The sequence below is a fragment of the Taudactylus pleione genome, unplaced genomic scaffold (assembly GCF_031769625.1).
Source record: "Taudactylus pleione unplaced genomic scaffold, aTauple2 ptg000330l, whole genome shotgun sequence".
In the NCBI taxonomy this organism is placed as follows: domain Eukaryota; kingdom Metazoa; phylum Chordata; class Amphibia; order Anura; family Myobatrachidae; genus Taudactylus; species Taudactylus pleione.
Window position 1 is genome coordinate 4,923,417 of NW_028284731.1, and position 23,485 is coordinate 4,946,901.

At 44.5% G+C, this 23,485-nt stretch overlaps 1 protein-coding gene across 1 annotated transcript in view; it reads right to left on the reverse strand.

The window, feature by feature from the left end:
• Positions 1-23,096, reverse strand: part of CASTOR1 (cytosolic arginine sensor for mTORC1 subunit 1) — an 89,878-nt gene extending 66,782 nt beyond the window's left edge. Inside the window, 3 exon segments of the mRNA XM_088443480.1 lie at positions 15,817-15,995; positions 22,093-22,163; positions 22,888-23,096. Coding sequence (XP_088299606.1) covers positions 15,817-15,995; positions 22,093-22,163; positions 22,888-23,000 — 363 coding nt within the window. The 5' untranslated portion in view covers positions 23,001-23,096.
• Between the last annotated feature and the right edge of the window lie 389 nt (positions 23,097-23,485).

Here is a 23,485-nt window from a genome sequence, read left to right on the forward strand (position 1 = left end):
CCGGCTTCCCGATCGCTTTATCCCGGCGAGGGTTAAATGACAGGCGTCTAAATCTAGACCGACCGAAGTGATGCCAGGCGCCGAGCGCGGACAGCCGCAGGGGGGGGGGGGGTATTCGTTTAGGTTTAAGGCTCCGGGGGGGGGGCTGTTAGACTTAGGGTGAGGCACCCCCCCCCGGGAGAGACTTAGGGTTAGGCACCCCCTCCATGGGGACCTAGGTTTAGGCGGCGGGGAAGAGGGGGGTTATGTTTAGGCACTGGGGGGGGGGAAGGTTAGGGTTAGGCACCCCTAAGGAGGGTAACGGGAGGGAATTAGGTTAGTGAATACTTACCTTAGGGACGATCAGGATATTCACCCATGTCTGGCAGCCGTTGTCAGGATCATACAGATTCCACCAAAATCTCCCCATAATCTTGCTAACATTAATGCAGTGTATTTTTAGGAATTTGGGAAAACATTGCTCCAAATAAAAAAGGCATTTGGGGTCATTGAAAGACTGGACAATGTAAACAACAAAAGTTGTAGAAGAGGGGGGTTGTAGATTCTAAGTAATATTGTTGCCATGGTCATCCAGATGGTATAAGTCAGTTGTCAAGGAACCAACAACAGGAAAAAGGTCTTCTCTAGGACATGGATGAGCCGGCCAAATGCAAATGTTTTACTTGGAACAATCAGGCTGCTGTAGCCAATATTGTTATGAACAGCTGCCGAATTCATGTCAATACATCCTGTACTATCCTCAGAGAGGATATATAGCAATAAAATCACACCTAAAGTAGTCACAGCAGCAGCAGATAGAGAAATACTGGGGATTCAAAGATGTGGCTCCCCTATTTGAAATTTGGATTGTGCTGCAGCCCCATCTCTGGAGCCGCCACTGGTACACACTAGGCGATGGGTGTATCCAGCTACAGCAGATGCGATGGCACAATATATCGGACGGTCCGTACACACAATCTGGTGTACAACCGCCCGATATATTGTTCCCCCTCCGCATCCAGAAGCATGGTGTTGGCCGCCGGATTTTCTGATGATTTCACAGCCTTGCTAAGTATTACGGATGTGTTAAGGTAAAGTGGGCGTCCTTATGTTGTGCTGCGATGGCATAGTGATTGCAGTGGATAAGCATACTATCGCAATGAGACTGCGTGCATAATCGCTATTGCATTCGCAGTTGCGATCCGTAATGAATCAGGCACAGACAACGCTAGTGGAAATATTGGGCTGACAAGGATTATTTCAGAGAAATTAAAGTTACTGGTAATAATTCTCTACATTTCTTATAAAACTGCATGGTAGCCACAATATATGAAAGAAAAAGGGTGGATTAAATATAATCAATAGTTACAGTAAAGACAATGCAACAAAGAGTTATGGTATAACATACCTTAGTTAACTCTTTTTCTTTGAAGTCCATAGGATCCACAAGAACTACCTTGGGGGGTATGTAGTTGGAGTGATCCATTGCACCAAACAGCTTACAAGCTTTCAAGCTCCCAGCATGCATAGGGCCTCTCCCCTATATACCCCGCCCCCAGCATTCAGTTTGCAAACAAGCTTAACGGCCAGGGATGGAAAGTGGAGAAGGAAGTACAATGTACACAAAAAACACTCAATGCAAAGAGGAAATCTGTGAAAAAAAGGCTTAAAGAACAGATCACAAATTAGGTCAGGTGCCTCAGAGTGGGTGCCCTGTGGACCTCGAAGAAAAGTGATCAAAAGGTAGGTTATACTATAATTCTGTATTTCTTCTTTGGGTTCCATAGGGTCCACAGGATCTACCTTGGGGACATCCTAAAGCAGTTCCCTTATGCAGAGCTGTCTTAACAGCATTGTGGACCCTGGGCAAAGCAATGCACTGGGGCCCCTACCCACCCATTCACGGGAAAATAAATGTAATCAGTGATACAAAAAGAAAGGAACAGATCCCAACCGAGGCTAGGTGTGTCAGGGTGAGTGCCCTATGGATCCTATGGACCTTGAAGAAAAAGTTAACTAAAAAGGTATGTTAAACTATAACTCTTATTTTCTTCTTCAGGCTCCATAGGGTCCACAGGAACTACCTTGGGGACTCCTAAAGCAGTTAGCTTAAGGGTGGGGATGCTCCTGAGCAGAGAGGAGAATCCACCACTGAAAGGAAGCATCCTGGGAGGCAAAAGTATCAAATGCATAGAATTTCATAAAGGTATGGATGGAAGACCAAGTGGCTGCCTTGCAGAGTTGTTCAGCTGAGGCGCCATGTCTAACTGCCCACGATGGTCCCACAGAGAGTAGAATGTGCTGTCACCTTGTTTGGGACAGGGAGATCAGCCTGTGTATAGACCTGAGAAATAGTCATACGCAGCCAGCGAGCTAAAGTCTGTTTGCTAGCTGGCCAGCCTTGTTTGTGAAACCCACATAACACAAAGAGCGCATCCGATTCCTGATGGAATTGGTACAATCTACGTAGATACACAGGGCTCGAACCACATCCAGGGAAGCTTCACCCTTAGAAAAGGTCTGAAGACTGAAAGGCTAGGACTACAATTTCCTCATTCATATGAAAACGGGATACCACCTTTGGAAGGTAACTTGCTCTAGTACGGAGGACAGCTCTATTTTGATGAAAAATCAAATATGGGGAGCACCATGACAGTGCTGCCAAATCAGAAACTCTGCAAGCTGAGGAAATAACGAGGAGAAAAAGCATCTTTTCTATCAACCATCTAAGGTCCACCTTATCCAAGGGTTCAAAGGGAGAAGCTTGCAACGCCCTGAGAACCGAAGATAAATCCCACAGTGCCACCGGAGGGACAAACGGCGGTTGCAGGCGGAGAAGTCCCTGCAAAAATGTTCTAACATCTGGCAGGGTGGCAATTCTGTGTTGTAACCCAAAACAGACAATGCAGAAACCTGAAGTCTCAAGGTAGCCAGACGAAGACGTGGACTGTCTATGGATAGACAAGTCAGATCGGTGAACCAATGTCTCCTGGGCCAGGCAGGAGCTATTAGTATCATCCTGCCTCCTTCCTGCTTGAACTTTCTGACAACCTTTGGGAGGAGGGAGATTGGAATAAACAGGTATGCCAACCTGAAGTCCCACCTCACCGCCAGAGCATCCACCAAGGCGGCTGAGGGGTCCCTTTTTCTGGACCCGTACCTGGGGACCTTGTGGTTGTCACATGACGCCATGAGGTCTAAGTCCGGTAGTCCCCACTTGTCCACCAGGAGTTGAAAGATGTCCGGATGAAGAGCCCATTCTCCGGCGTGTATGTCCTGATGACTTAGGAAGCCCACTTCCCAGTTGAGGACTCCTGGGATGAATATTGCAGAGATTGCTAGAAGATGGCATTCTGCCCACCGCAGAATGTTTGCCACTTCCTTCATGGCTGTCGGACTTCGTGTGCCTCCCTGGTGGTTGATGTAGGCCACTGCGGTCGCGTTGTCGGGCCAAATCTGAACAGGCCTGCCTTGATTGAGGTCCTGCGCCAGAACGAACTCTCTGTGCACTGCACGAAGCTCCAAAATATTTATCGGTAGGTGACTTTCCTGAGCCATCCACCTTCCCTGACAGGTGTAATGATCTGTCGCCGCTCCCAGTATCAGTATAAGACATTACATCCAGAAGATAATGTCTGGTAAAATGGTATGAAGAGATTACTCTCCTTGGAAAGACCATCTGCAAAGGCTTGGTCTCTGCATGCCCAGGCGGTTGCTACCACCCTTGTAGTATGCACCTTTAGAACTTCCTGCACATCTACTCACTGGTAAACTTGCAATGACATCCTTGATCCAACGTAATAGAGTATGGCAGTGATTCTGCATCAGACGTAATTGCAAAGCTGCACGCAGGCAGCTTTGCAATTCCGTCCTTACTAATATGCAAATGCAGCAGGAGGTGTATGACACTCCCTGCTGCATTTGCGATCCCAGTACTGCGACCGAGACCGCAGGCTGGAATCTCCATCGCGATCATTGGTGGTCAATTGTCGCGATGGTGGATGGCGCCGGGCCATCAGCCAGCTGAGTAAGCCAGGAAACTGCATCCGTCGACGCAGTCCCTGGCCTTGCCGCTTCCTGAAAACGTCGGCCGATCACACACCGCCCCTTAAATGCCTCTGCCTGTCAATCAGGCAGAGGCATTAAAAGGGCTGCGTGTGATTACGCAGGACCCATTCTGCACACTCACAGAATAGGTCCTGTGCACGCGGAGTGCCTGAGGATTGGGAATCTGCGTTTAGCCCCCATGTTTGAATAAAGCAAGCCCATCTATGTCAGCCCTGTCTGTCTGCCCGTCCCTCTTAGAATGCAAGCTCTCATGCATAGGGACCTCCTGCCTCATGCGCTTCTCCTTCCCTTCCTCATATTATCATCTACTCGTAACTCCCCACAAGGAAACCTAACACTTAGTTGCTTATACCCTGCTGCTTGTTGAGTGTTATGATCGCTATCGCAGCAATGTTTATAAACCATGTCCTTGTCCTGCATTGTTTCGTACCGTAAGTCACCGTCTGCTAGTTGGCTCACTCGATCATGTACTTTGAATGGTGCTGCGGAACCCTTGTGGTGCCATATAAATAAAGGCAATAATAATAATAATAATAACGAGGCAATTATTATTACATTTTATTTATAGGGCGCCACAAGAGGTCCGCAGCGCCGTACATACAGTAAAGGGTACACAGAACATTACATTACAGTAACCAACTTATAAACAGAGCACAAGTGACAATTAGCAACACAATTCTCCAAACATAATACAGCTCTGAAGGTGAAGGCTGTCATAGAAGTGCTAGAGAAGAAGGCTGTGAGACAGTGGGGAGGCGGACCCTGCTCCTATGAGCTTACAATCTAGGGGAGAGGGGAAACAGACAGATGACTTGAGGCATGAGTGTGTAGAGGGGGACCTGAGTGCAGGAAGTAGGCGAGGTAGAGATGGCTGAGGAAGGAGGGACATAGACTTGAGGGACAGAGACCTCTCCCCGCTTATCAAGGCCAGTTGCTGAAATTAAAGTTTTAATGCTAGAAACTGAAGTGACTTAAATTTTTTACTGTCAAAAACAATGTCTCGTGCTGTGTCTGTCTGTAGTTCCAAGAACTGCAGCTGTTGAAAATCACAAGATGATTATTTGCCATATTGAGAATAAAAACATGTTCCTGTAGGAAGTTCATAATCTGAACTGTTCTTGCTTGGGCAATGAGCTCCAACTATTCAGCCACAAGAATATCATCCAGATAACTCCATCCTGCAATTGTTTCCTGAGAGTAGCCATGAGAACTACTGATAAAGATTCTTCAAGTGATGACAAAGTATGAAATATCTGAAAAACTGATGCTGTGGTATGAAAGGAATGTGGAGAGGTTGTAGATCTATGGAGGTAAAGTAATTCTCTATATTAGTGGTTCCCAAACTCGGTCGTCAAGGCACACTAACCGTCCAGGTTTTAAGGATTTCCATGCTTAAGCAAAGGTGACTTTATCAATGCCTCATTCATTTTGAGTATACCTTCTATGCACAAGCACAAATATCCTTAAAACCTGTACTGTTAGGGTGCCTTGAGAACAGAAAACCTGCTCTACGGCATCTGAATTGACTGAATGGACTACATACAGAACAGTTTTGCATAAATTGATTGGGTTACTTAGATCATGATCTGTTAGAAAACCTCCTAATGATGTTCTCCCAAGAAAAGCTTGGAATAGAAGTTGTGCCCCTTTGTACCAAAGGAAGAGGAGAAATCACTTCTTCCAACACAGTGTGCAAACCGCTTAATAATCCACTGGGGATGACAGGACTCAGGACTGCAAGATTTTCACTCTGGCTATCAAGTACAATTCAATTGTGTGCTCTTTATTGATGATGGTGATGATGTTGCAAAACCAGTGATCTCGAGGGGTAGGGGATGCTGTTCTGAAGACAAAGGGTGGTCACACCAAATATTGATTTGATTTAGATTTCTCTTCTGTTCATTCACTTTGCATTTAGCACCCATATAGTATATAAATCCTCACTGACAAGTGGCATGCATTAATCTCGCCACACAGGAAATTCACTGTTTACTCTTTTTCAGGAGGATGAATAGTAGCTCATTTGGGCAATAACCCACTCAATCCTCAAACAAATGGCTTGTCTAGTCCATAAACATGGAAGGGATCCCTTGAAACTAAGTAGCTACAGGCCTATATAGCTCCGGAATGTTGGCAAATAGGTTGTGTAGGCTTGTGTCCTTTTCGATGCACCAAGACCAGGTGGTGTTCATCCCAAATAGACAAGCTGCTGACAATGCTCGAAGGATCAATGATCTGATGTATATTGCTCAAAAACCCATGCCCTCCAAACTCTGGTCGTGGCCCTTGATGCTGAAAAAGCTTTGAACAGGGTGGCCTAGCCCTTTATTTAGCAGACTCTGGTGAGCAAATATTAAATTTCCAGCTGCACACTGGAAATCTATTGACCCATCCTCTACCATATTATTCAGCGACAATCAGTAGCATGGAGAAAGCATGGAGTAAATGAGATTACAGGTACTTTCCGTAGGGACTTACTGCTCGGAGATTACTTACTGCTCGGAGATTAAGCATGGAGATTACAGGTACTTTCCATAGGGGACTTACTGCTCTTTATTGGTTCTGTTAACTGCTCTGCTTATGGAACCTTTGGCAGCCTGGTGTGTCTGTCGGGCCCTGGGAACACAATCTGGCCCTCTATGCTGATGATGTGAGCTTGATGATCACTAAACCACACATCACCCTTCCAAACCTCTTAGCAGAGTTTGGGTCATTTAGCAAATTTTCATAAAATGAAGTATTTAGGGATATACAGCACTTAAGACTATACAGTCAATTATAATTGCTGCCTATTTTCCTGGTTTAATTAGCGATTCACTGATCTGACCTCACAGAAAAAGTTGATTACTACCTGGTTTGGCTGAACTGCAGCTATCTCTGGCAATTACTATTCCACTGAAAATCTTAAAGAACCTTCAACTGACTCTTATGGTCTTTATCTGGGCTGATAAGTTCTGTGCGGAAATTAGGTTGCTCAAAAAGGACATTCTGAGGGGATGTGGACATGCCACACATTTAGCACAATGCATATTTGGGCACTCCCCACTGCACCATAGAATGTGGACAACCATTGAGGAGGAGATCCTTCAGGTTTACTCCCTGTATAGCTTATTATGATCCCCATCTTCAAGTCGGTCCTCCTGTGCAAAGTCATTCCCCAATATTAAATTTTACTGTCTGCTTGGTACTTTTGTTCTCGTAGATTCAATCTACGATCTTCTCACCCCTTACTAATCCCTCTGTGGAACAAGCTTTTCCAGCAGGCTTAAATCGCAAGGCTTTTAGTGAATGGATTCTACATAATATTCTTTCCTGTAGATATTGTGCCCCTACGCTTGTTCCCCCCATTTTTATACCTTTTGCTCAGATTGTTTCTCCATAGTTTTTTTTCCAGTATCTACAGCTCGGGCATTTCTATAATTCTCTCAACAGGGTTTCCCGCTGGAATCATTATGTCGAAATTGTCGCAATTCCAAGGGCCTCTTCTCAGCATTATATAAACTACTATTATCTTATCAACAGCCACTCAAAGAGCCTCCCGAGCTATATCTTGAATGTATCCAAGTGTTTGATAGCTGCACACTGGAAATCTGTTGACCCATCCTCTACCATATTATTCAGCGACTATCAGTAGCATGGAGAAAGCATGGAGTAAATAACACAGCAGAAAACATTATACAAGTGCCAAGTTACATACTCTGAGTATTTTATGCTGGTCTCTTCTCTTACATCTCTTAACAGTCCATGGCTCCGTTTTTTCTCCCCTCTCTTTCTATTCCCCCCATGATTCTCTTACATGCATTTTTACTGTGCTATACTTTCAAAATGTTTTAGTTTCTTCTTGTAATTACTTTCATGCTTATGTGTTTTGATTCTTTATACCCTTGTCAATGGACTTTATTGTTCTGTGTCATATTGCTATATACACTTACAAGTAAATAAAAAAATTTGATTTAAAAAAAATAAAAATAAATCTTGTCAAGTGCTACATAGACACAATGATACTTGCTGGTGGTCTTCCTTCAATAAGCTCTGAAGAGTATTGACAAAGAAAACAATAAATAATCGCTAAGGGAGGGATGTACTAAGCCAAAGATGCGGTCAAAACTCAGAAAATCCCCGTTTTGGCCCGAGCCAAGCGCACTCTGCAGTTTCGTAGTGTACTTCATCATATTTGCGATGCCATCATCATGGAGGTACAGTAGTAAAGTGCCCTCACTGTTAGTGGGCCCGTTGGCACTGATCCCGGCTAATATATGGCTGCTGTAATCTGCTCCCGGCAGCTGCTTGATGACGTTGCAACCGTCTACTTCCCACAGCACGGTATCCTCTTCCGAAAAGGGATAAAGACACTTAAATTTTTTCGAAATATGAAATTTTCAATCAGGTTTTTAACCAGGCTTCTTTTAATATTTCTTCAAAATGTGAACATTCTGGGAAAACAGATATGTTTCTTTTTAGGTTTAAAGAAAGAAACTGAACTAATCTCTGAAATAGCTGTTTCCTGTATCTGCAAAATTTCCCTGACTGCATCCATCATCATAGAAACTGAATCAGAATGGGAGTCATCCTCCCAGTGTGAAGTGTCTTCCCAGTCATAATCCAATTCCCCTTCTGCGTGGGAAGAGGTTGCTAAAGACTCTTCTCTAGGAAAATCCACTGAGGAATGGCCTGAATATCTCTTAGCAGCTGTGGCCCCTGCAGACGTTACCATTTTATTTAGGGACATTGCCATCGGAGCGAGACATCGTCCCATATTCTGGGCTCTACCGAAGGATCAGACAAAGTAGGAGCTTGAGCACAGGGTATCATATTTTCCTGAGAGTGACGTAATTCACCTATGGCCTCAATCATAGACTTGGTCCAATCAGGCATCACCGGCTGTTCAGCCGAACCTCCAGGTAATGAAACTCCCTGTGAACAACCAGCACAGAGCAACCCTGGCTCTGTACCTTTTGGAAATTTTTTCTCACATTTTATACAAGTATAAACAGTGACTGATCCCTGTTTTTTTAGAACCCTTGTCTATCTTATCCATACTGAAAAGGACAGACAAGACAAGTCTAACCAATACAGATAGCTATTTAAATTCCTATGGATATAAAGTATAGCACCGATTGAACAGCAAAAAACCAAGTAGAGGCTAATTAAGACCAATTCACCCATCTCTTTAAGTCCAAATAAAACCCAGACTCCTAGAAGTCCTTATTCTTTGCAAAAACCAAAAGACAAACAAATCTTAGTATATCCCTGTATATTACTGCCTAGATTCCCGAGAAGAGCAGTAAAAAAGGTGCTTGTATATAAATCACAATACTATAAGCCCCAAAAATCACCAGGTTAATAATACCCATAAGTAATAATCCTAGTTAACTGCTTATCTTGTTAGGACACAGCTACCCCCTTGTATCTGCTGTGAAACTCCTCTAAACAGACGCAGCTGCTCTCATCAGCTATACTGTTGCGTTGCTCTGAAGCCGCATGAGCTGCTGCAACTAAAATACCTGGGGAAGCGTGTCCGGGCACGCCGTCGCAGTCCTATTCACTCAGGACACCTGATGTAATTCTAGCCTTCAGCATTCTCTGGAGTCTACCTGCTGCCTGGAATGATAACGTTATGCCCGGCACACCTGCACGTGCAGCGGCGCCGCGTCCTGATACGTAAAGCACGTACAACATCCAGAGAAGCTTCACCTACAGCCAGGTCTGAAGACTGGAACCACAATTTCTTCCTTTACATGAAAACGGGATACTACTTTAAAGAAGGTAACCCGCCCTGGGGTAAAAAGAAATGGTCTATCCTGGTGAAAAATCAAAAAGGGGGTGCGACAAGAAAGCGTAGCCAAATCAGAGACCCTGCGGGCTGAGGAGATAGCAAGAAAAAAAAGCTGTCTTCGCTGTCAACCATTTGAGGCCTACTGATTTCAGGGGTTCAAATGGGGGAGTCTGTAGAGCCCTGAGAACCAAAGACACGCCGTCAAAAGACAGACGAGGAAGGTCTGGATACAGGCAGGGTCCCTGTGCACACAGGTCCAGCCTTAGAGGAAGAGGCCACGGAGTGTCTATTGACAGGATCCGTAAGTCGGTGAACCAATTGCGTCTGGGCCAAGCAGGAGCTATACATGTGCCGCCCTCTTGCTTGAATTTCCTGATGAACCTTAGGAGGAGGGAGATTGGAAGTTAGATGGGACTTCAATCTGGCATACCTATTTCCTCCAGAGTATCCACGAATGCGGCTGATGGGTCTCTGGTTCTGGATCCGTACCTGAGGACCTTGTGATTGTGACGGGAGACCATCATGTATACTTCTGGTAGTCCCCATTTGTCCACTAGGATCTGAAAGACATCTGGATGAAAAGCCCATTCCCCGGCGTCTATGTCCTGATGACTTAGGAAGTCTGCTTCCCAGTTTAGGACTCCAGGGATGAATATTGCCAGAAGATGACATTCTGCCCAGATCAGAAAGTTTGTAACTTCCCTCGTGGCTGCCAGACTTTGCGTGCGACTTTGCGTGCCTCCCTGATGGTTGAGGTAGGCTACTGCGGACGCGTTGTCGGACTGGATTTGGACAGGCCTGCCCTTTAGGATATCCTGTGCTTGAATGAGTGCTTTTGTATACTGCACAAAGATGTTTATGAAAAGTATGATGACCTGTCATTGCTGGCATCTATGGTGAAGAGTACCCCATCTGGTATCCAGAAGGGGCAACCCTTGTCCAGATGAGACGTTTGCAGTCACCATGAGAGGGAAAACCAAACTTCCCGAGAGAGGAAGATCGTCTGGGACCGCACTAGATAATACTGTCCGTTCTACCGGGAGAGAATCGGTCATTGTAGAGGTTTGGAATGGAGCTGGGCATATTCCACAATGTCAAAAGTGGATACCACGGACCCCAGGACCTGCATTGCTGAGTGAATGGATACCCTCTGATTGCAGAGCAATTTGCGCACCCGCAATTGCAGAGCCGAAATTTTGTCCACTGGAAGAAAGAGCCTTTGTGCCAGGGAATCCAGTAGCACCCCCAGATGTATCACCTGTTATGTTGGAAAAAAGGAAGATTTTTTCCAATTGATTATCCAGCCCTGCTCCTGCAGACAGGCAGTGGTCAGCTGGAGAGGATGTTGTAAAACCTCCGTAGACTGCCAATATCAGGAGGTTGTCCAAGCATGACGGTATCCAGACTCCTTCTGAGATGAGCAGTCATGACTGCCATTATTTTGGTAAACACCCGAGGGGCTGTGGACAGACCAAAGGGCAATGGTAATGTTGCTGATGGATAGCAACTCAGAAACCTTTGGTGGCATAGTGCAAAGGTACATGCAGACATGCATTCTGTATGTCCAGGGAGCCATGAAATCCCCAGGTTCCATTGCCAGCATAATTGACCGAAGTGTCTCCATACCACACTTGAGCACATGGATGAACTTATTGATAGATTTCCGATTCAGAATAGAGCGATGAGAACCATTTAGCTTCTGAATCAAAAAGAAATCTGAGTAATAACTCCTTCCTTGTTAGCCAAAGGAACCGGGATGATCACTCATGAATTGAGCAAGACATGAATGGTCTACTAGAGGGCAAGGGCCTAGAAAGAATCTGATGGGGGAGTTGTGCAAACAACCTTCTGGGGAGTAACCCTTTAGGAAGGTGACACACAATAATCCCCAGTAGGGAGGGGGATTTCCCACCTAATGCACTCTCCCTATGGGAGAGGGTAAAAAGACGCTAGTCTTTTTGGAATCTGGAACAAATTATCTGGAGTGTTCCATGCTTCCCCCATAAACTCAGTGAGTAGTTCAGATTGGGGTAGTCCAGCCTAAATCACTTTCTGGTGTCTGAAAACCAGGATTATTAGGCTTTTAGGAGCCGGTACAATGAGGAGTGAATTAACCACCCCTTCTAGAGAGGAACATCCACTGATGAATGACAACCCTCTTCTCTGAGATAGGTTTCTCCCTCTGGGCCTATGTATCCTCTGCCTCCTCAGATGATATCAGAATCTGAAAGCAGGGTGGACTGAGAGGATGGTGCAGTCCATATATAGGCTTAGACGGCTAATGCCATATTCACCTGTAACATCTGCAGACATGCAGATGCTAACAGCCAGATAGTGAAAGGGAGAAAGAGAGGAGAGGAGAGACTCCCCTCAGTAAACACTCAATTGCGGCTGAGCACCTCTAATCAATTAGGAGAGAGGGGAATGGACAGCTCAGTCTTCACAAGCAAATGTGAAGTACAATTTAACTTTTACACACCTCTATTGAGGGTTAAATGGAGCAATAGCAGTGATAGTTATAACTGACAGTCATAAATAAAACCTGCATGAACTAGTTTCCCTTTTACGCTTAGCAAATAGAAGTATAAAAAGGTAGCAATGCAATGTGACCACCTTCACAAATATCTAGTAAATGTGAACAGCAGAACTAGTCACATACAATACATTTAAGCAATATATTTACAATATGATCTAAGTCAACTACAAAAAGCACAACTTTTTATAAGTTTTATAACCTGGCCACCAAAGGAGAGGTAGAGGTATACAGGGAGACTAACCAAACCTCCTGAGATTCGCAGCCACAGTAGAGCACTTGAAAGTGGACTCTGGGCATCTCATATACAAGGGAGGCACGGTGGAGCAACCCAGACGCACGAAAACCTCGCCTCTGGATCGGTGTCTGGGCTGGGGGAGAGGCTGCCGGGGAGAGCCTACCTCCCCTAGACTGCATCAATCCACCGGGCACACTGGCCTTTTACATCACCGCCGTCACTGTCCCCAGCGCCAGATTTATATGGCCTGGTGGTCTAGTGGGAGAAGCAGTCATTCCTGGTTCCCCACAACAGCAACCTCCGGCAGGTCTCCACTGCCGGAGACACGGACTGCCACGTGGATCCCCGCAAGCGGGTAACCACATTACCTGTGTTTTCCGGTTGCAGTCCCGGACCCAGCGTCATCGCTAGTCAAACTCCGCTGGCGCCCCCCGACGCCCGGCTCACCTTCGTTCAGTATGCCGGGCATTGGGATTTTGGCAACTGGATAATGATAGGCGTCTATATTTTAGATGACTATCATTAGTGCCATGCCGGGATTTCACAGTCGGGAAGCTTCCTGACTACATACTGACCCAATAAGGGAAAAAAAAAAAACATACACATTAACCTCCATTGTGTGAGGCCCCAAGTGATAAATAAAAAAAACATACATAGGCCACAGCATGAAAAAAAACAAACACATAGGTTCCGCATAAAAAAAAAAAAAACACACACAGACCCCTACATGAAAATGTATGAAGTGTTATAGGGTCCCTATACAGCAGGACCAACCAGGGTGCTATGCTACAATTATACCCTAAGATATGTATTCAGAGAGAGGTAGACAGCCAGTGGGTGACAGGGAGAGGGTGACAGCACTAGGTGACAGGGAGAGGGTGACAGCACTAGGTGACAGGGAGAGGGTGACGACTGGGAGAGGGTGACAGCACTAGGTGACAGGGAGAGGGTAACAGTATTAGGCGACAGGGAGAGGGTGACGACAGGGAGAGGGTGACAGCACTAGGTGACAGGGACAGGGTGACAACAGGGAGAGGGTGACAGACAATGCATGACAAATAGAAAGTAATTAAATTTACTTACCTGGGGCCAGAACTGCAGTGCGTGGATGGCTCTTCCTAACCCTGGAGTACTTAACACCGGGGACGGTCACGAGATTGTGACGTCAGATCCCCGGAATCCAAGCAGTAGCACAGAGAGAGAGGAAGCTGGGGTTGAAGGGGAGGAACTAAGGAGAGGAGAGAGCGAGGCCCCTCCTCCCCCTCCAGCCGGGCAAAGACTCCTGTAAGCTGAGTCACTCAGGAGGGGAAGAGTTGAGGGGAGGAGAAGAGATTGGCCACTCCTCTCCCTCCGGCCGTCCCCGGCCAGTCATTAATCAACTTGTGGACCAGTGTGAATTACAATGAGTCACACTGGTTCCTTTTATGCCGCTGTGCAGCAAGCCACAGCCGTTTAGGCAGCGGCTGTGGCTGGCTGCGCAGCGGCATAAAAGGAACCAGTGTGACTCATTGTAATTAATTTCCGGCATCTTTGGGGGGACAGTGGCGGGACTCTGCCGCCCTTACAACTTGGCGATGTACGCGACTGCGTACCTGGCGTAATGGGCCGGCCGGCCCTGCTCCTGTGGACCCTATGGAACCCAAAGAAGATTAATTACCTTCTCTTTGCCAGCGGCCCCCTCAGATGTGTGTCTGGTATGGAGAGAGACCCAGGAACTATGTAGTTTGGCGACTCTCTCAGGGGCCGTCTTTAGAGTGGGATACAGGGTTCACACAAACCTCTAACTATCTACTCCCACTCTGCTAGTGCTTGCCGCCTGTTTCCGGGAACTAAGCGCCCAAACAAAACAGTAAAATAAAGAAATTAAACGTAACTAAAAGCTAGGACCTAGCCAATGCCTTACTGCAAGGCACTAAAAATAAGACTGAGCTTAGGGTAGAAGGGGGAGGGTTATATAGGGGATGGGAGCCCGTTTCAATTAGCTAGTGTCCGACTCCACACCTCACTATGCATAACCCAGAAGTAATGGCAAGGAATTAATTACCTTTTCTTTAAAAGAAAAAAAAAAAAAAAGGTTGCAGCATTAAATTTGTGAAGATGGAGCTCTCTTTATAAAACAGTCTTGTAATAGTCTTCACTTAGAGGGATTTTCCATGTTATTTAACAGGTTTACTACAGATCCAGACATCACAAAATTAGTAAGAGTTTTGATGGAAATTACCAACTCTAATTACCATTAATTTAATGTAATGACCAGCAGAGAGAGACTGACTACAGTGGTGCCGTTTATAAATGTGAGCCTTCTTCCAGCAATAGACACCGTGCACCTCATTCCCTGCATGGACTTTCAGCCACTGCACAGGTCAGGTTGCAGGGTAAATTCTTTGACATTGAGCTCTGGAAGAAGCTGGCTGCTGAGTAGTGCAGTGTGTGGGATTGTTGGGGACATTGCCTATGAATCAGGCAGCACTTTCAGGCATAAAAAGGCAGAACATTTTAGAATAAAGAATAAAAAAATAAGCAAATTATATCTCCCAAGTACTATACAAGAGAACACGGGCAGAACCTATAAAAGGCAGTAATTGAAGAGTTACCTTGAAGGGTACAAATTCTAATCTATTCAGCCTTTTACAAAATTTAAGCTGTGAAATGCGAAAACAAAAAATCTCTATATTATATCAAGCAGGACACTGTTTTGCATTTAAAATAAAAACAACATTGGGTAGAAGGGTGTTTGTAATTTTAACTATCTTGTAAGATAATAATGTATATACACTATAACAACAAGGTGGTGTTTTTTTCCGTAAAACACAATTCTGGAACTTTTTATTCAGAACATCTGACCCTTTCTGCAGAAGGTTATTTCATATAATCTGAAATATGCCCAAAAGTACAAAAAACAAAACAAAACAAAAATTCCACAGAATTTCCAGACTGTGCCCTATTGATTACACTTTGTAGCAGCGCTCCTTAGTGACTGCAAAAAGAGCGGAGTAATCATATCTGTATCCATGACACAATTACCAGGATCTGCAAATAAGTCACATTTTAGCTTTGCTGGGGGTTCAATTTTTTCTTTTTGTGGTTCTTTAATATGTGCATTGGTCCATAGCATGCAATGCCCATGGCTGGCATAAACTCCAAGAACCAGGCTGTTATTGCCCTAAAGTGGCACTTTCCAGTAACCCCATGAAGCATGCAGTACAATGTGAGGGCTCTTACCAGAATGTAATCAGTCTGGTAGGTAGAGAGCATCAGCACAGACACATTATGTTCGGCCAGGGGAGCAATCACAGACTTAGCAATCTTTGTAACACCTCCAGTCTGTGCGCCATTGGACAGCACATTTAGGACCCTCCACGTGTTCTCCGCCACATGCAGGAAATCAGACTTTGGAAGCTCTGTCAAACACAATATCACATTAAAAGCAGAAAAATGAAGTGACAATATTATGTTTCAGGCCTTTAAAATGCTAATCACACATCTTACTTAATATTAGTGTTATAATGTCAGCATTTGCTAATTGGAAACAGTATGACACACACACACAATCGTATGGAAAGTTATCAGGACCATTAACTGTAAGCGTTGTATATACTGCTTGTTGGAGATGGCAGAATTGTGTTTCAGAAGATGCATCTTTGGTATTATGACCGTAAATAGTTCATAGTCTTTGTAATAAGAAGGGGGCCTGAATCAGATGTGGATAGTATTGCAGAGCCTCAAGGACGCGCCTGTGCATACCGTCCAGCAAATATTTAAATACTGCAGGAGATGTCTATAGGAAGTAGATGCCTCCTGACAGCAATTGCGATTCGAGTGCACCATCCATAGTCGCTGCATCAGATCACCATCACGACCTTTGGTCACCCTGGTGGCAGCACCGGCTAGTCAGGGTAAGATTCAGCTTACTCAGGCTGGCAGCTTGTGAGGCCAGGAAATCTGTATCCACCCACACAGACCTCGGCACTCCTAGAAAACGGGGGCGATGTTGCCCCATTTCCAGAAACCCAGCCCAGGCATGCCCCCACTCCACCCCCCAAACCCTGCAGCATGTCAATAATGCTGCGGCTTGGGGGGGTAGGGGAATCTGCAAGCAAGATCGCAGGACCAGTTCTGCACATGCGCAGACCACCAAAAAATTGGATTAGAGTGTAAACCATTGGGTTTACTTACTAATCTGAATCATGCCCTCTACACGTCAAAAATCACATCTGATGTACTTGTGTTTTAGATGAATATTTCAAGGGTTCCATAACAGAACCTTTATGCTTTACAAGAGGTACTTTGTCTATACTACAGTACAAGCAGGGGCGTATCAATAATGGCTGCAGGGTGTGCGGTGCACACAGGCCCCTGGATCCAGGGGGGCCCGGCACACCCATACTTTGTATTACTTACCTCTCCAAAGTACCGCATCAGGTCTCCCAGCGCTGTGCGGAGTGAGAGGAGGGGGTCCGTGTCGGGGGATGCACACGAGCCTCCTCCTCTCTAAAGACCCCCCCCTGAGTACAAGCTACTTTAATGGAGGTCCTGCACCTAAGTTTGAAAAACTGGAATATGCGCTTTCCTAAACAGGAGGAGCTGCTCTAAAGAGAACGACCAGCTTTTTATTCACATTAGTATGCTAAAATATTGCATTAATAAAACTGACGAGGACAGACAGTTGGCCTTCAAGTAAAGAGACTACAATGAGCACTGCATAGAAAAACATTATGTTCCTGGTCTTCCTTGAAGGACATAATATTTATAGCAAATCTAAAGTTAATGGCTAAATAGAAACAGGACAAATATTTTCATGGAATGTAAAACTTAACAGGGTGTATAACCAAATATTCTATAGTTTATATTTGACAGAGTGAAGAGGAAAAATCGGTGACTTCTGCAAACTATGTACAGCATAAAGCAAAGAAAGGGGGCATTTATAAAAACTGGTGCACATGTAGCCATGCAAAATAAGTTATGTGACCCATACAAGCCAATCAGATTCTAGTCTGATATCTAGTCACTCAGACCAAGCATGAGGATCAACTTCCACTTTGGCCAAATCCAGGTGCTCACACTCAGGGCTAGATGTACTAAGCCTTGGAAAGAGATAAAGGCTTACTGCCGGGTCGATTAAATCACCACCATCGCGTGCGAGATCATCTCCAAGCGCCGGCTCTTGCTATGCTGTGAATGGGACCCGGGTTGCACCGTGAGCAGTGTTTAACCCGTGTTCAACACTGCTCGTTACCTGGGTGAAAAAGCCTGGTCGCTCGACCCGGGTTATTTCAACTGGGCCCTTTCACATCAGCACAGTAACTTGAGTTGCTACATGTTCACGTGTAATAACCCGGGTCATTGCTGGCAGTGTGAAAGGGGTATTTGTCTCTCTCCTATGCTTAGTACATCTGCCCCCTCAGAGAGGAACATACCGGACAATAGCATATAACCAGGTACACAAAGCAGACATCTTGTAACAAACTTTCTAAGCCTGTTAATGACCTGGTTGGTTTATTCTAGGGCAGGGTGCACATATTGGGACACTTGTGTGCAGATAAAAGTGGCTATATTAGAGAATACGAGGTCAGCAGGACAGAGATTTTCCTAGTAGTTTAAAAAAAATACAGCAAACATCACAAGTATTGAGCTATGCAAAGTAAAGGCCAAAGTCTCACACCTTTATCTGGCACTTAAGAGCCTGGTTAGGGACGCTCTACTTTGAAGATGACATTGCACCTCGCAATCCCCTGCCCTAAAATATGGTATAGACAGAAAATGGCTTTGCCTTCAAACAAACAGACTCCATAATGGCACATCCCAGAGTTCATGGTAGAGTTACAAAGACATCTAATCATCAAGTGTCCAAAGCAGTGAAGTATATATTTTATTACACACAGTCACTGAGCCCCAGTGCGGCAGTGGTGTATATATTTTATTACACACCAGTCACTGAGCCCCAGTGGTGTATATATTATGCACAATCACTGAGCCCCAGTGCGGCAGTGGTGTATATATTTTATTACACACAGTCACTGAGCCCCAGTGGTGTATATATTACGAACAGTCACTGAGCCCCAGTGGTGTATATATTACGCACAGTCACTGAGCCCCAGTGGTGTATATATTACGAACAGTCACTGAGCACCAGTGGTGTATATATTACGAACAGTCACTGAGCCCCAGTGGTGTAATGGTACATATAATACACACAATCACCGAGCCCCAGTGCAGCAGTAGTACATATATATTACACACAGTCACTGAGCCCCAGTGCGGCAGTGGTGTATATATTACACATAGTCACTGAGCCCCAGTGGTATATATATTACGCACAGTCACTGAGCCCCAGTGCAGCAGTAGTACATATATATTACACACAGTTACTGAGCCCCAGTGCAGCAATGGTACATATAATACACACAATCACTAAGCCCCAGTGCAGCAATGGTAGATATATTACACAGAATCGCTGATCCCCGGGGCCTTTGTAGGCTATGCTAAAGGGAAAACAAAGACTGAACCCTGAAGGGAACAGAGAATTTGCACTCAGGACAATAAGCTGTAATTACAGTGTCTGAAATACAGTCAGCACAATAACCTCACATGTAATAGTAGCAGAGCAATAGGAAGAGTAGCTCACTGCAACCATCATAATAGAGCAGGGCGTCCCACCTTCCTTCCTGACACAGTTTCCTTTCCATTTCTCCAACAGTGGAAAGCGGTCCTGCCAAGCTCAAACAGTTTTCAGTAGAAGCATTTCATATGCAACGGTGGGAAGGTGCAGGGACAGCTTTTCTATGCGTTTCCCTATCCATACATCATGTATTTGCATGGTGCTCAAGCATGGTCACAAATAGGTTCACATTTAAACTCATAGCACAGCTTACATAAACAATTAATGACATACACCTCTGAGAAGATGCCATTAAACAAGTAGTTTCCATCTAACCTTCTGAAAGGTATCATGATATTCCACATATGGAACATGAAAGTTACTATGAGTAAGAATAGCATCCTGTTCCCATGTCTGCCATGTTATCAATAACCCAGATGCTACAGTCCCACAGTTACACCTATAACATTTCTCACACACAACAAAAAAAAAAAGTTATATAACACAGGTAACTAGTATGAGCACCAGGTCTACAGGTGTATGTTGAGATTTAGGGTCCTAACTGAGCATAGTAATACTCTATGGAGCAGTAACAGATTATTGAATGTTTAAAGGAAAATTACACCAAAAACTGGAAAACTTATTATTGGGAGAAAAATCCACACTACTCCATAGGTTACATAGCTGGGGTCCAACACTTGGGATATCTAGTAGTCTCCAATGTCTTCCATGCACCTGCTGCTCCTCTTACTACCGCATATTCCTACTGTCTGTGTATTGTCATTCTCTAAAGAGAATTAATTGACAGGGGCGAGGAGAGGTCAGCAAGAGCAGCAGAAGTTAGGGAACCCATGTATATTCTGGACAACTTTATATACTATAATAAATGACACATGGATAGTGTTCCAGCTAATATGCAACAGGAAAAAAGGGAACAAACAAAATGACACAAAATAATCAATAAAGAGACTATTTTATATTTGTTGTCACTGACTGATGTATTACTTAATCAGTGATTATATCAATAGCGAGAAGTCAGTTACTATATATCCACTACACTATTAGAAACCATGATTTTGCAGATAAAGATATTTTGTAGTTATGTAACCTAATCAGAATTCAGTATGTGCAATTATACTCAGTTTATTAGTGTTCATTCTAGCACCCTGCACCTGTCACAACCTTGCAGTTCCCCTTCCTTGACTGGGGTGTCATTCTTTGCTCCGGTGCTTCTACCACACTCTGGTCTGCATCTCAGCTAGAAAGGGCCATCAGTGGGGTGTCCATCGATGGGTCCATCTGTGATTACCATCGATGGCACATGAACCATTGATGGTTTGCACACCATCGATGGTCACCTCTGCTGTGGGCAAGGCGGGCCAATCAAAAATGGGTGCAGGGCTTAGCGGACACTGGGGCTAAGCTCCATCCTGCCATTGGAAAATAAAACCATCAGCTCCCACTCATCCATCGATGACAGAAAACTATTGGTTCTCTGACATCGATGGCAAAACTAGTTAACATCAGCCGGGAACCATAGATGTTTTGAAAACTTTGATGGCCATCCCTATGTTTCAACTCAGTGTGTTAGAAGCACCAGAGCAGACAGAGACACCCCAAGCAGGAAAGAGGAACTGCACAGCTTGTGACAGGTGCAGGGTGCTAGAATAAACACAATTATAGACAAGTTTTGAGATCAGATGTCCATACTACACAACTCATATACTGATCTAGAGACACACACTGTATATACCTGAACACTGGTATTGTATTGTAGGAATGGGAATTAAGGCCTGTATTCAATTGCCAGCGAAAAGTCCCAGACTTTTCGCCTGACGGACTTTCCACCTACATCATGTGTTTTTGGAGAAAACACTTTCCGTGTGCACAACCGCTTTTCCCCTACTCAATTCCAAAGGACGCAAAAATGCGTCCCGGCGAAACTCAAACAGGCGAAAGTGCTGCCAGATTTGCGGAAATCAGCCTGACACCCCCCAAAAGATGCACTGACATTGGGGATCACTATAGATTCCCCCGAATAGGTCTGCTGAAGATATTTGTGGTGCTTAAATGCTCTCAATAGCTGCTATTTAGCGTCTTTGCACAAGTGGTGAAGAATAGCATCTAGCAGGTTTTTTGGGCAAAAATAAGTAGTCCCAGCAAATTTGGGGTACATGAAAATGGGTGCAAGCATGTTTAAAATTCGCTAAAGTGAGGTTTAAAAAAAAAAAAAAAAAAAAACGCACCTTCAACAAGTACCTGAAATAAAAAAAAAAAACCTGGGGCATACTTGGGGGACCCCCTGGAGTCTATTTCGCTAGTTTTTAAGTTTGTCCCCCAACTTTGTTTTTATTTGCCACCAAAATCATAGTACTTTTTTGTGGTGATCTAAAGTATTTTTTAAACTTTTTTTTTATGCAGTTTACCTTTGGGGGCTGTCCCAAGGCTGCAGGGGTGTTCCTGCAACTTTGCACCCCAAACCCCCAATTCTGCACTGTTTTTCGCCTGCATTCAGAGGCGAATCTTTTCTGCTGGTTACAAGGCGCAGACTTTTCGCACCGACGAAAAAAGTCTTTGGAATTGAATACGGGGATAAGCTCTCGCCTGGCAAAATGACGTCACCGGTGAATCTTTTTCGCCGAAAACTGCTTTTTGACGGCAATTGAATACGGGCCTAAATGGTAAATTGTAACTGTAGCAGCTGCTAATCTATACAGACCTCACAGAGTCCGTTTTAAGTAACAAAAGTTGTTTTTATAGTTTGTGATTACATTTATGGTTATAAACATGTGACACTAGATGCTCTTGATGTTTAAAAAATAGATTTTATTATCCATATCAGTTTTCCAATGTGTGCCAGAATATACATTCCTCTTTTGTATACTAATATATAGGTATACCTTCGAATCCCTCCTCGTCCAGCATCAATGTGTAATCCTCAGGAGTTTCCGTCAAGCTAAAAAACTTGCAGCTGTCAAAAAAGAAACCACCAGTTATCGATAGTTATATGGGGAGTGTGGTGCATTTCATAAGCAGAAAAATAAAGGCAAATATACAGTAATGCAAAAAGACTGATTGATAAAGTATAGACAGATATTATCAAACGCAATTATCCCACAGGAACAGGGTTTATTTGACCCACGTTCAAAATTGAACCAATTTAAGATAGGATAAACATATGTTCTTTTTTCCCACTAAGGTAGAACACAAGGCGTTACTGACAGGTCACAAAAATATCATAATATGGGGAATCCGAATTGCAAACTATTGTGATCATATGATGCAATTTACCACTACTGTATAGGACACAGAATTGAAATGGTATTCTGGAAACACATTTCTACAGTAATACAAAAGGGTGACTTTCTGGAATTATTCAATGATATGTGATATAAAACCATGTGCTAAATCCATCCAAGTCTGAACTTTCAGTTACCTAGCTGGCAACATATGCTCAAGTAGACAGGTTTTCCAGTAACATCAGCGTCCACAGCTTGTGCATTGTGTCATATAACACGACTATAATGAGTAACTAAAACAGCATTATATCTAAGATAATCAGTTTGTTACAGAACTTATGTGCCTGCAGACGCCCCAGTAATTGTCCCCAACAAGCAGGCGGACACGGGGGTGCTGGGAACAGTCCCCCTGGGGGAGACTCTAATGCCCCAACACAGACCTTCCCGGACAAGTACCTGGTGCGATTCCGTAAGAACAACAACTTGACGAGCGGGTGAGTGTAGAACCACAGCCCGGATTTGTCAATGCTGGTTACCCGCACCCGATGCTCCAGGAGCTGCAGGTCCATGACTTGGGAGACCCCGAAATCCAGCAGTAAGAGGTTGGGCCAGCAGCATGGGATGCGGGAGTGTTCCGGCAGGGGGTGGGCCTAATACAGACACATGGCCAACCGCACACACGCTCCAATTCGTTACGATGAGCAGCAGAAATGTGTGTGACTGTGCCCCGCTCTGACGCCTGAGAGCAGCAGCGTGTCTCCAGTATTTGTGATGTACAAATACATAAAAATATTGTTTTTGAAGGAATATTGCTTTTGCACGTTATGCAGTCAACAGTGAAGATGTCACCAGTCCATGGATGAAATGCTAGTTATAGCATTTTGCCCTGTGGGTAATATAACTTTAAAATGTTGCTTATTGGCTTGTTTAAAGTTCTATCACCCGCATGGGTCAATTGCTGTAAGCATTTCATCCAGGTAGGGATCCAAACAACGGCATAGGGGCCCATTTACCATTCTATATTTGCGGCTATGTCGGATGTTTTCAAGGGTTA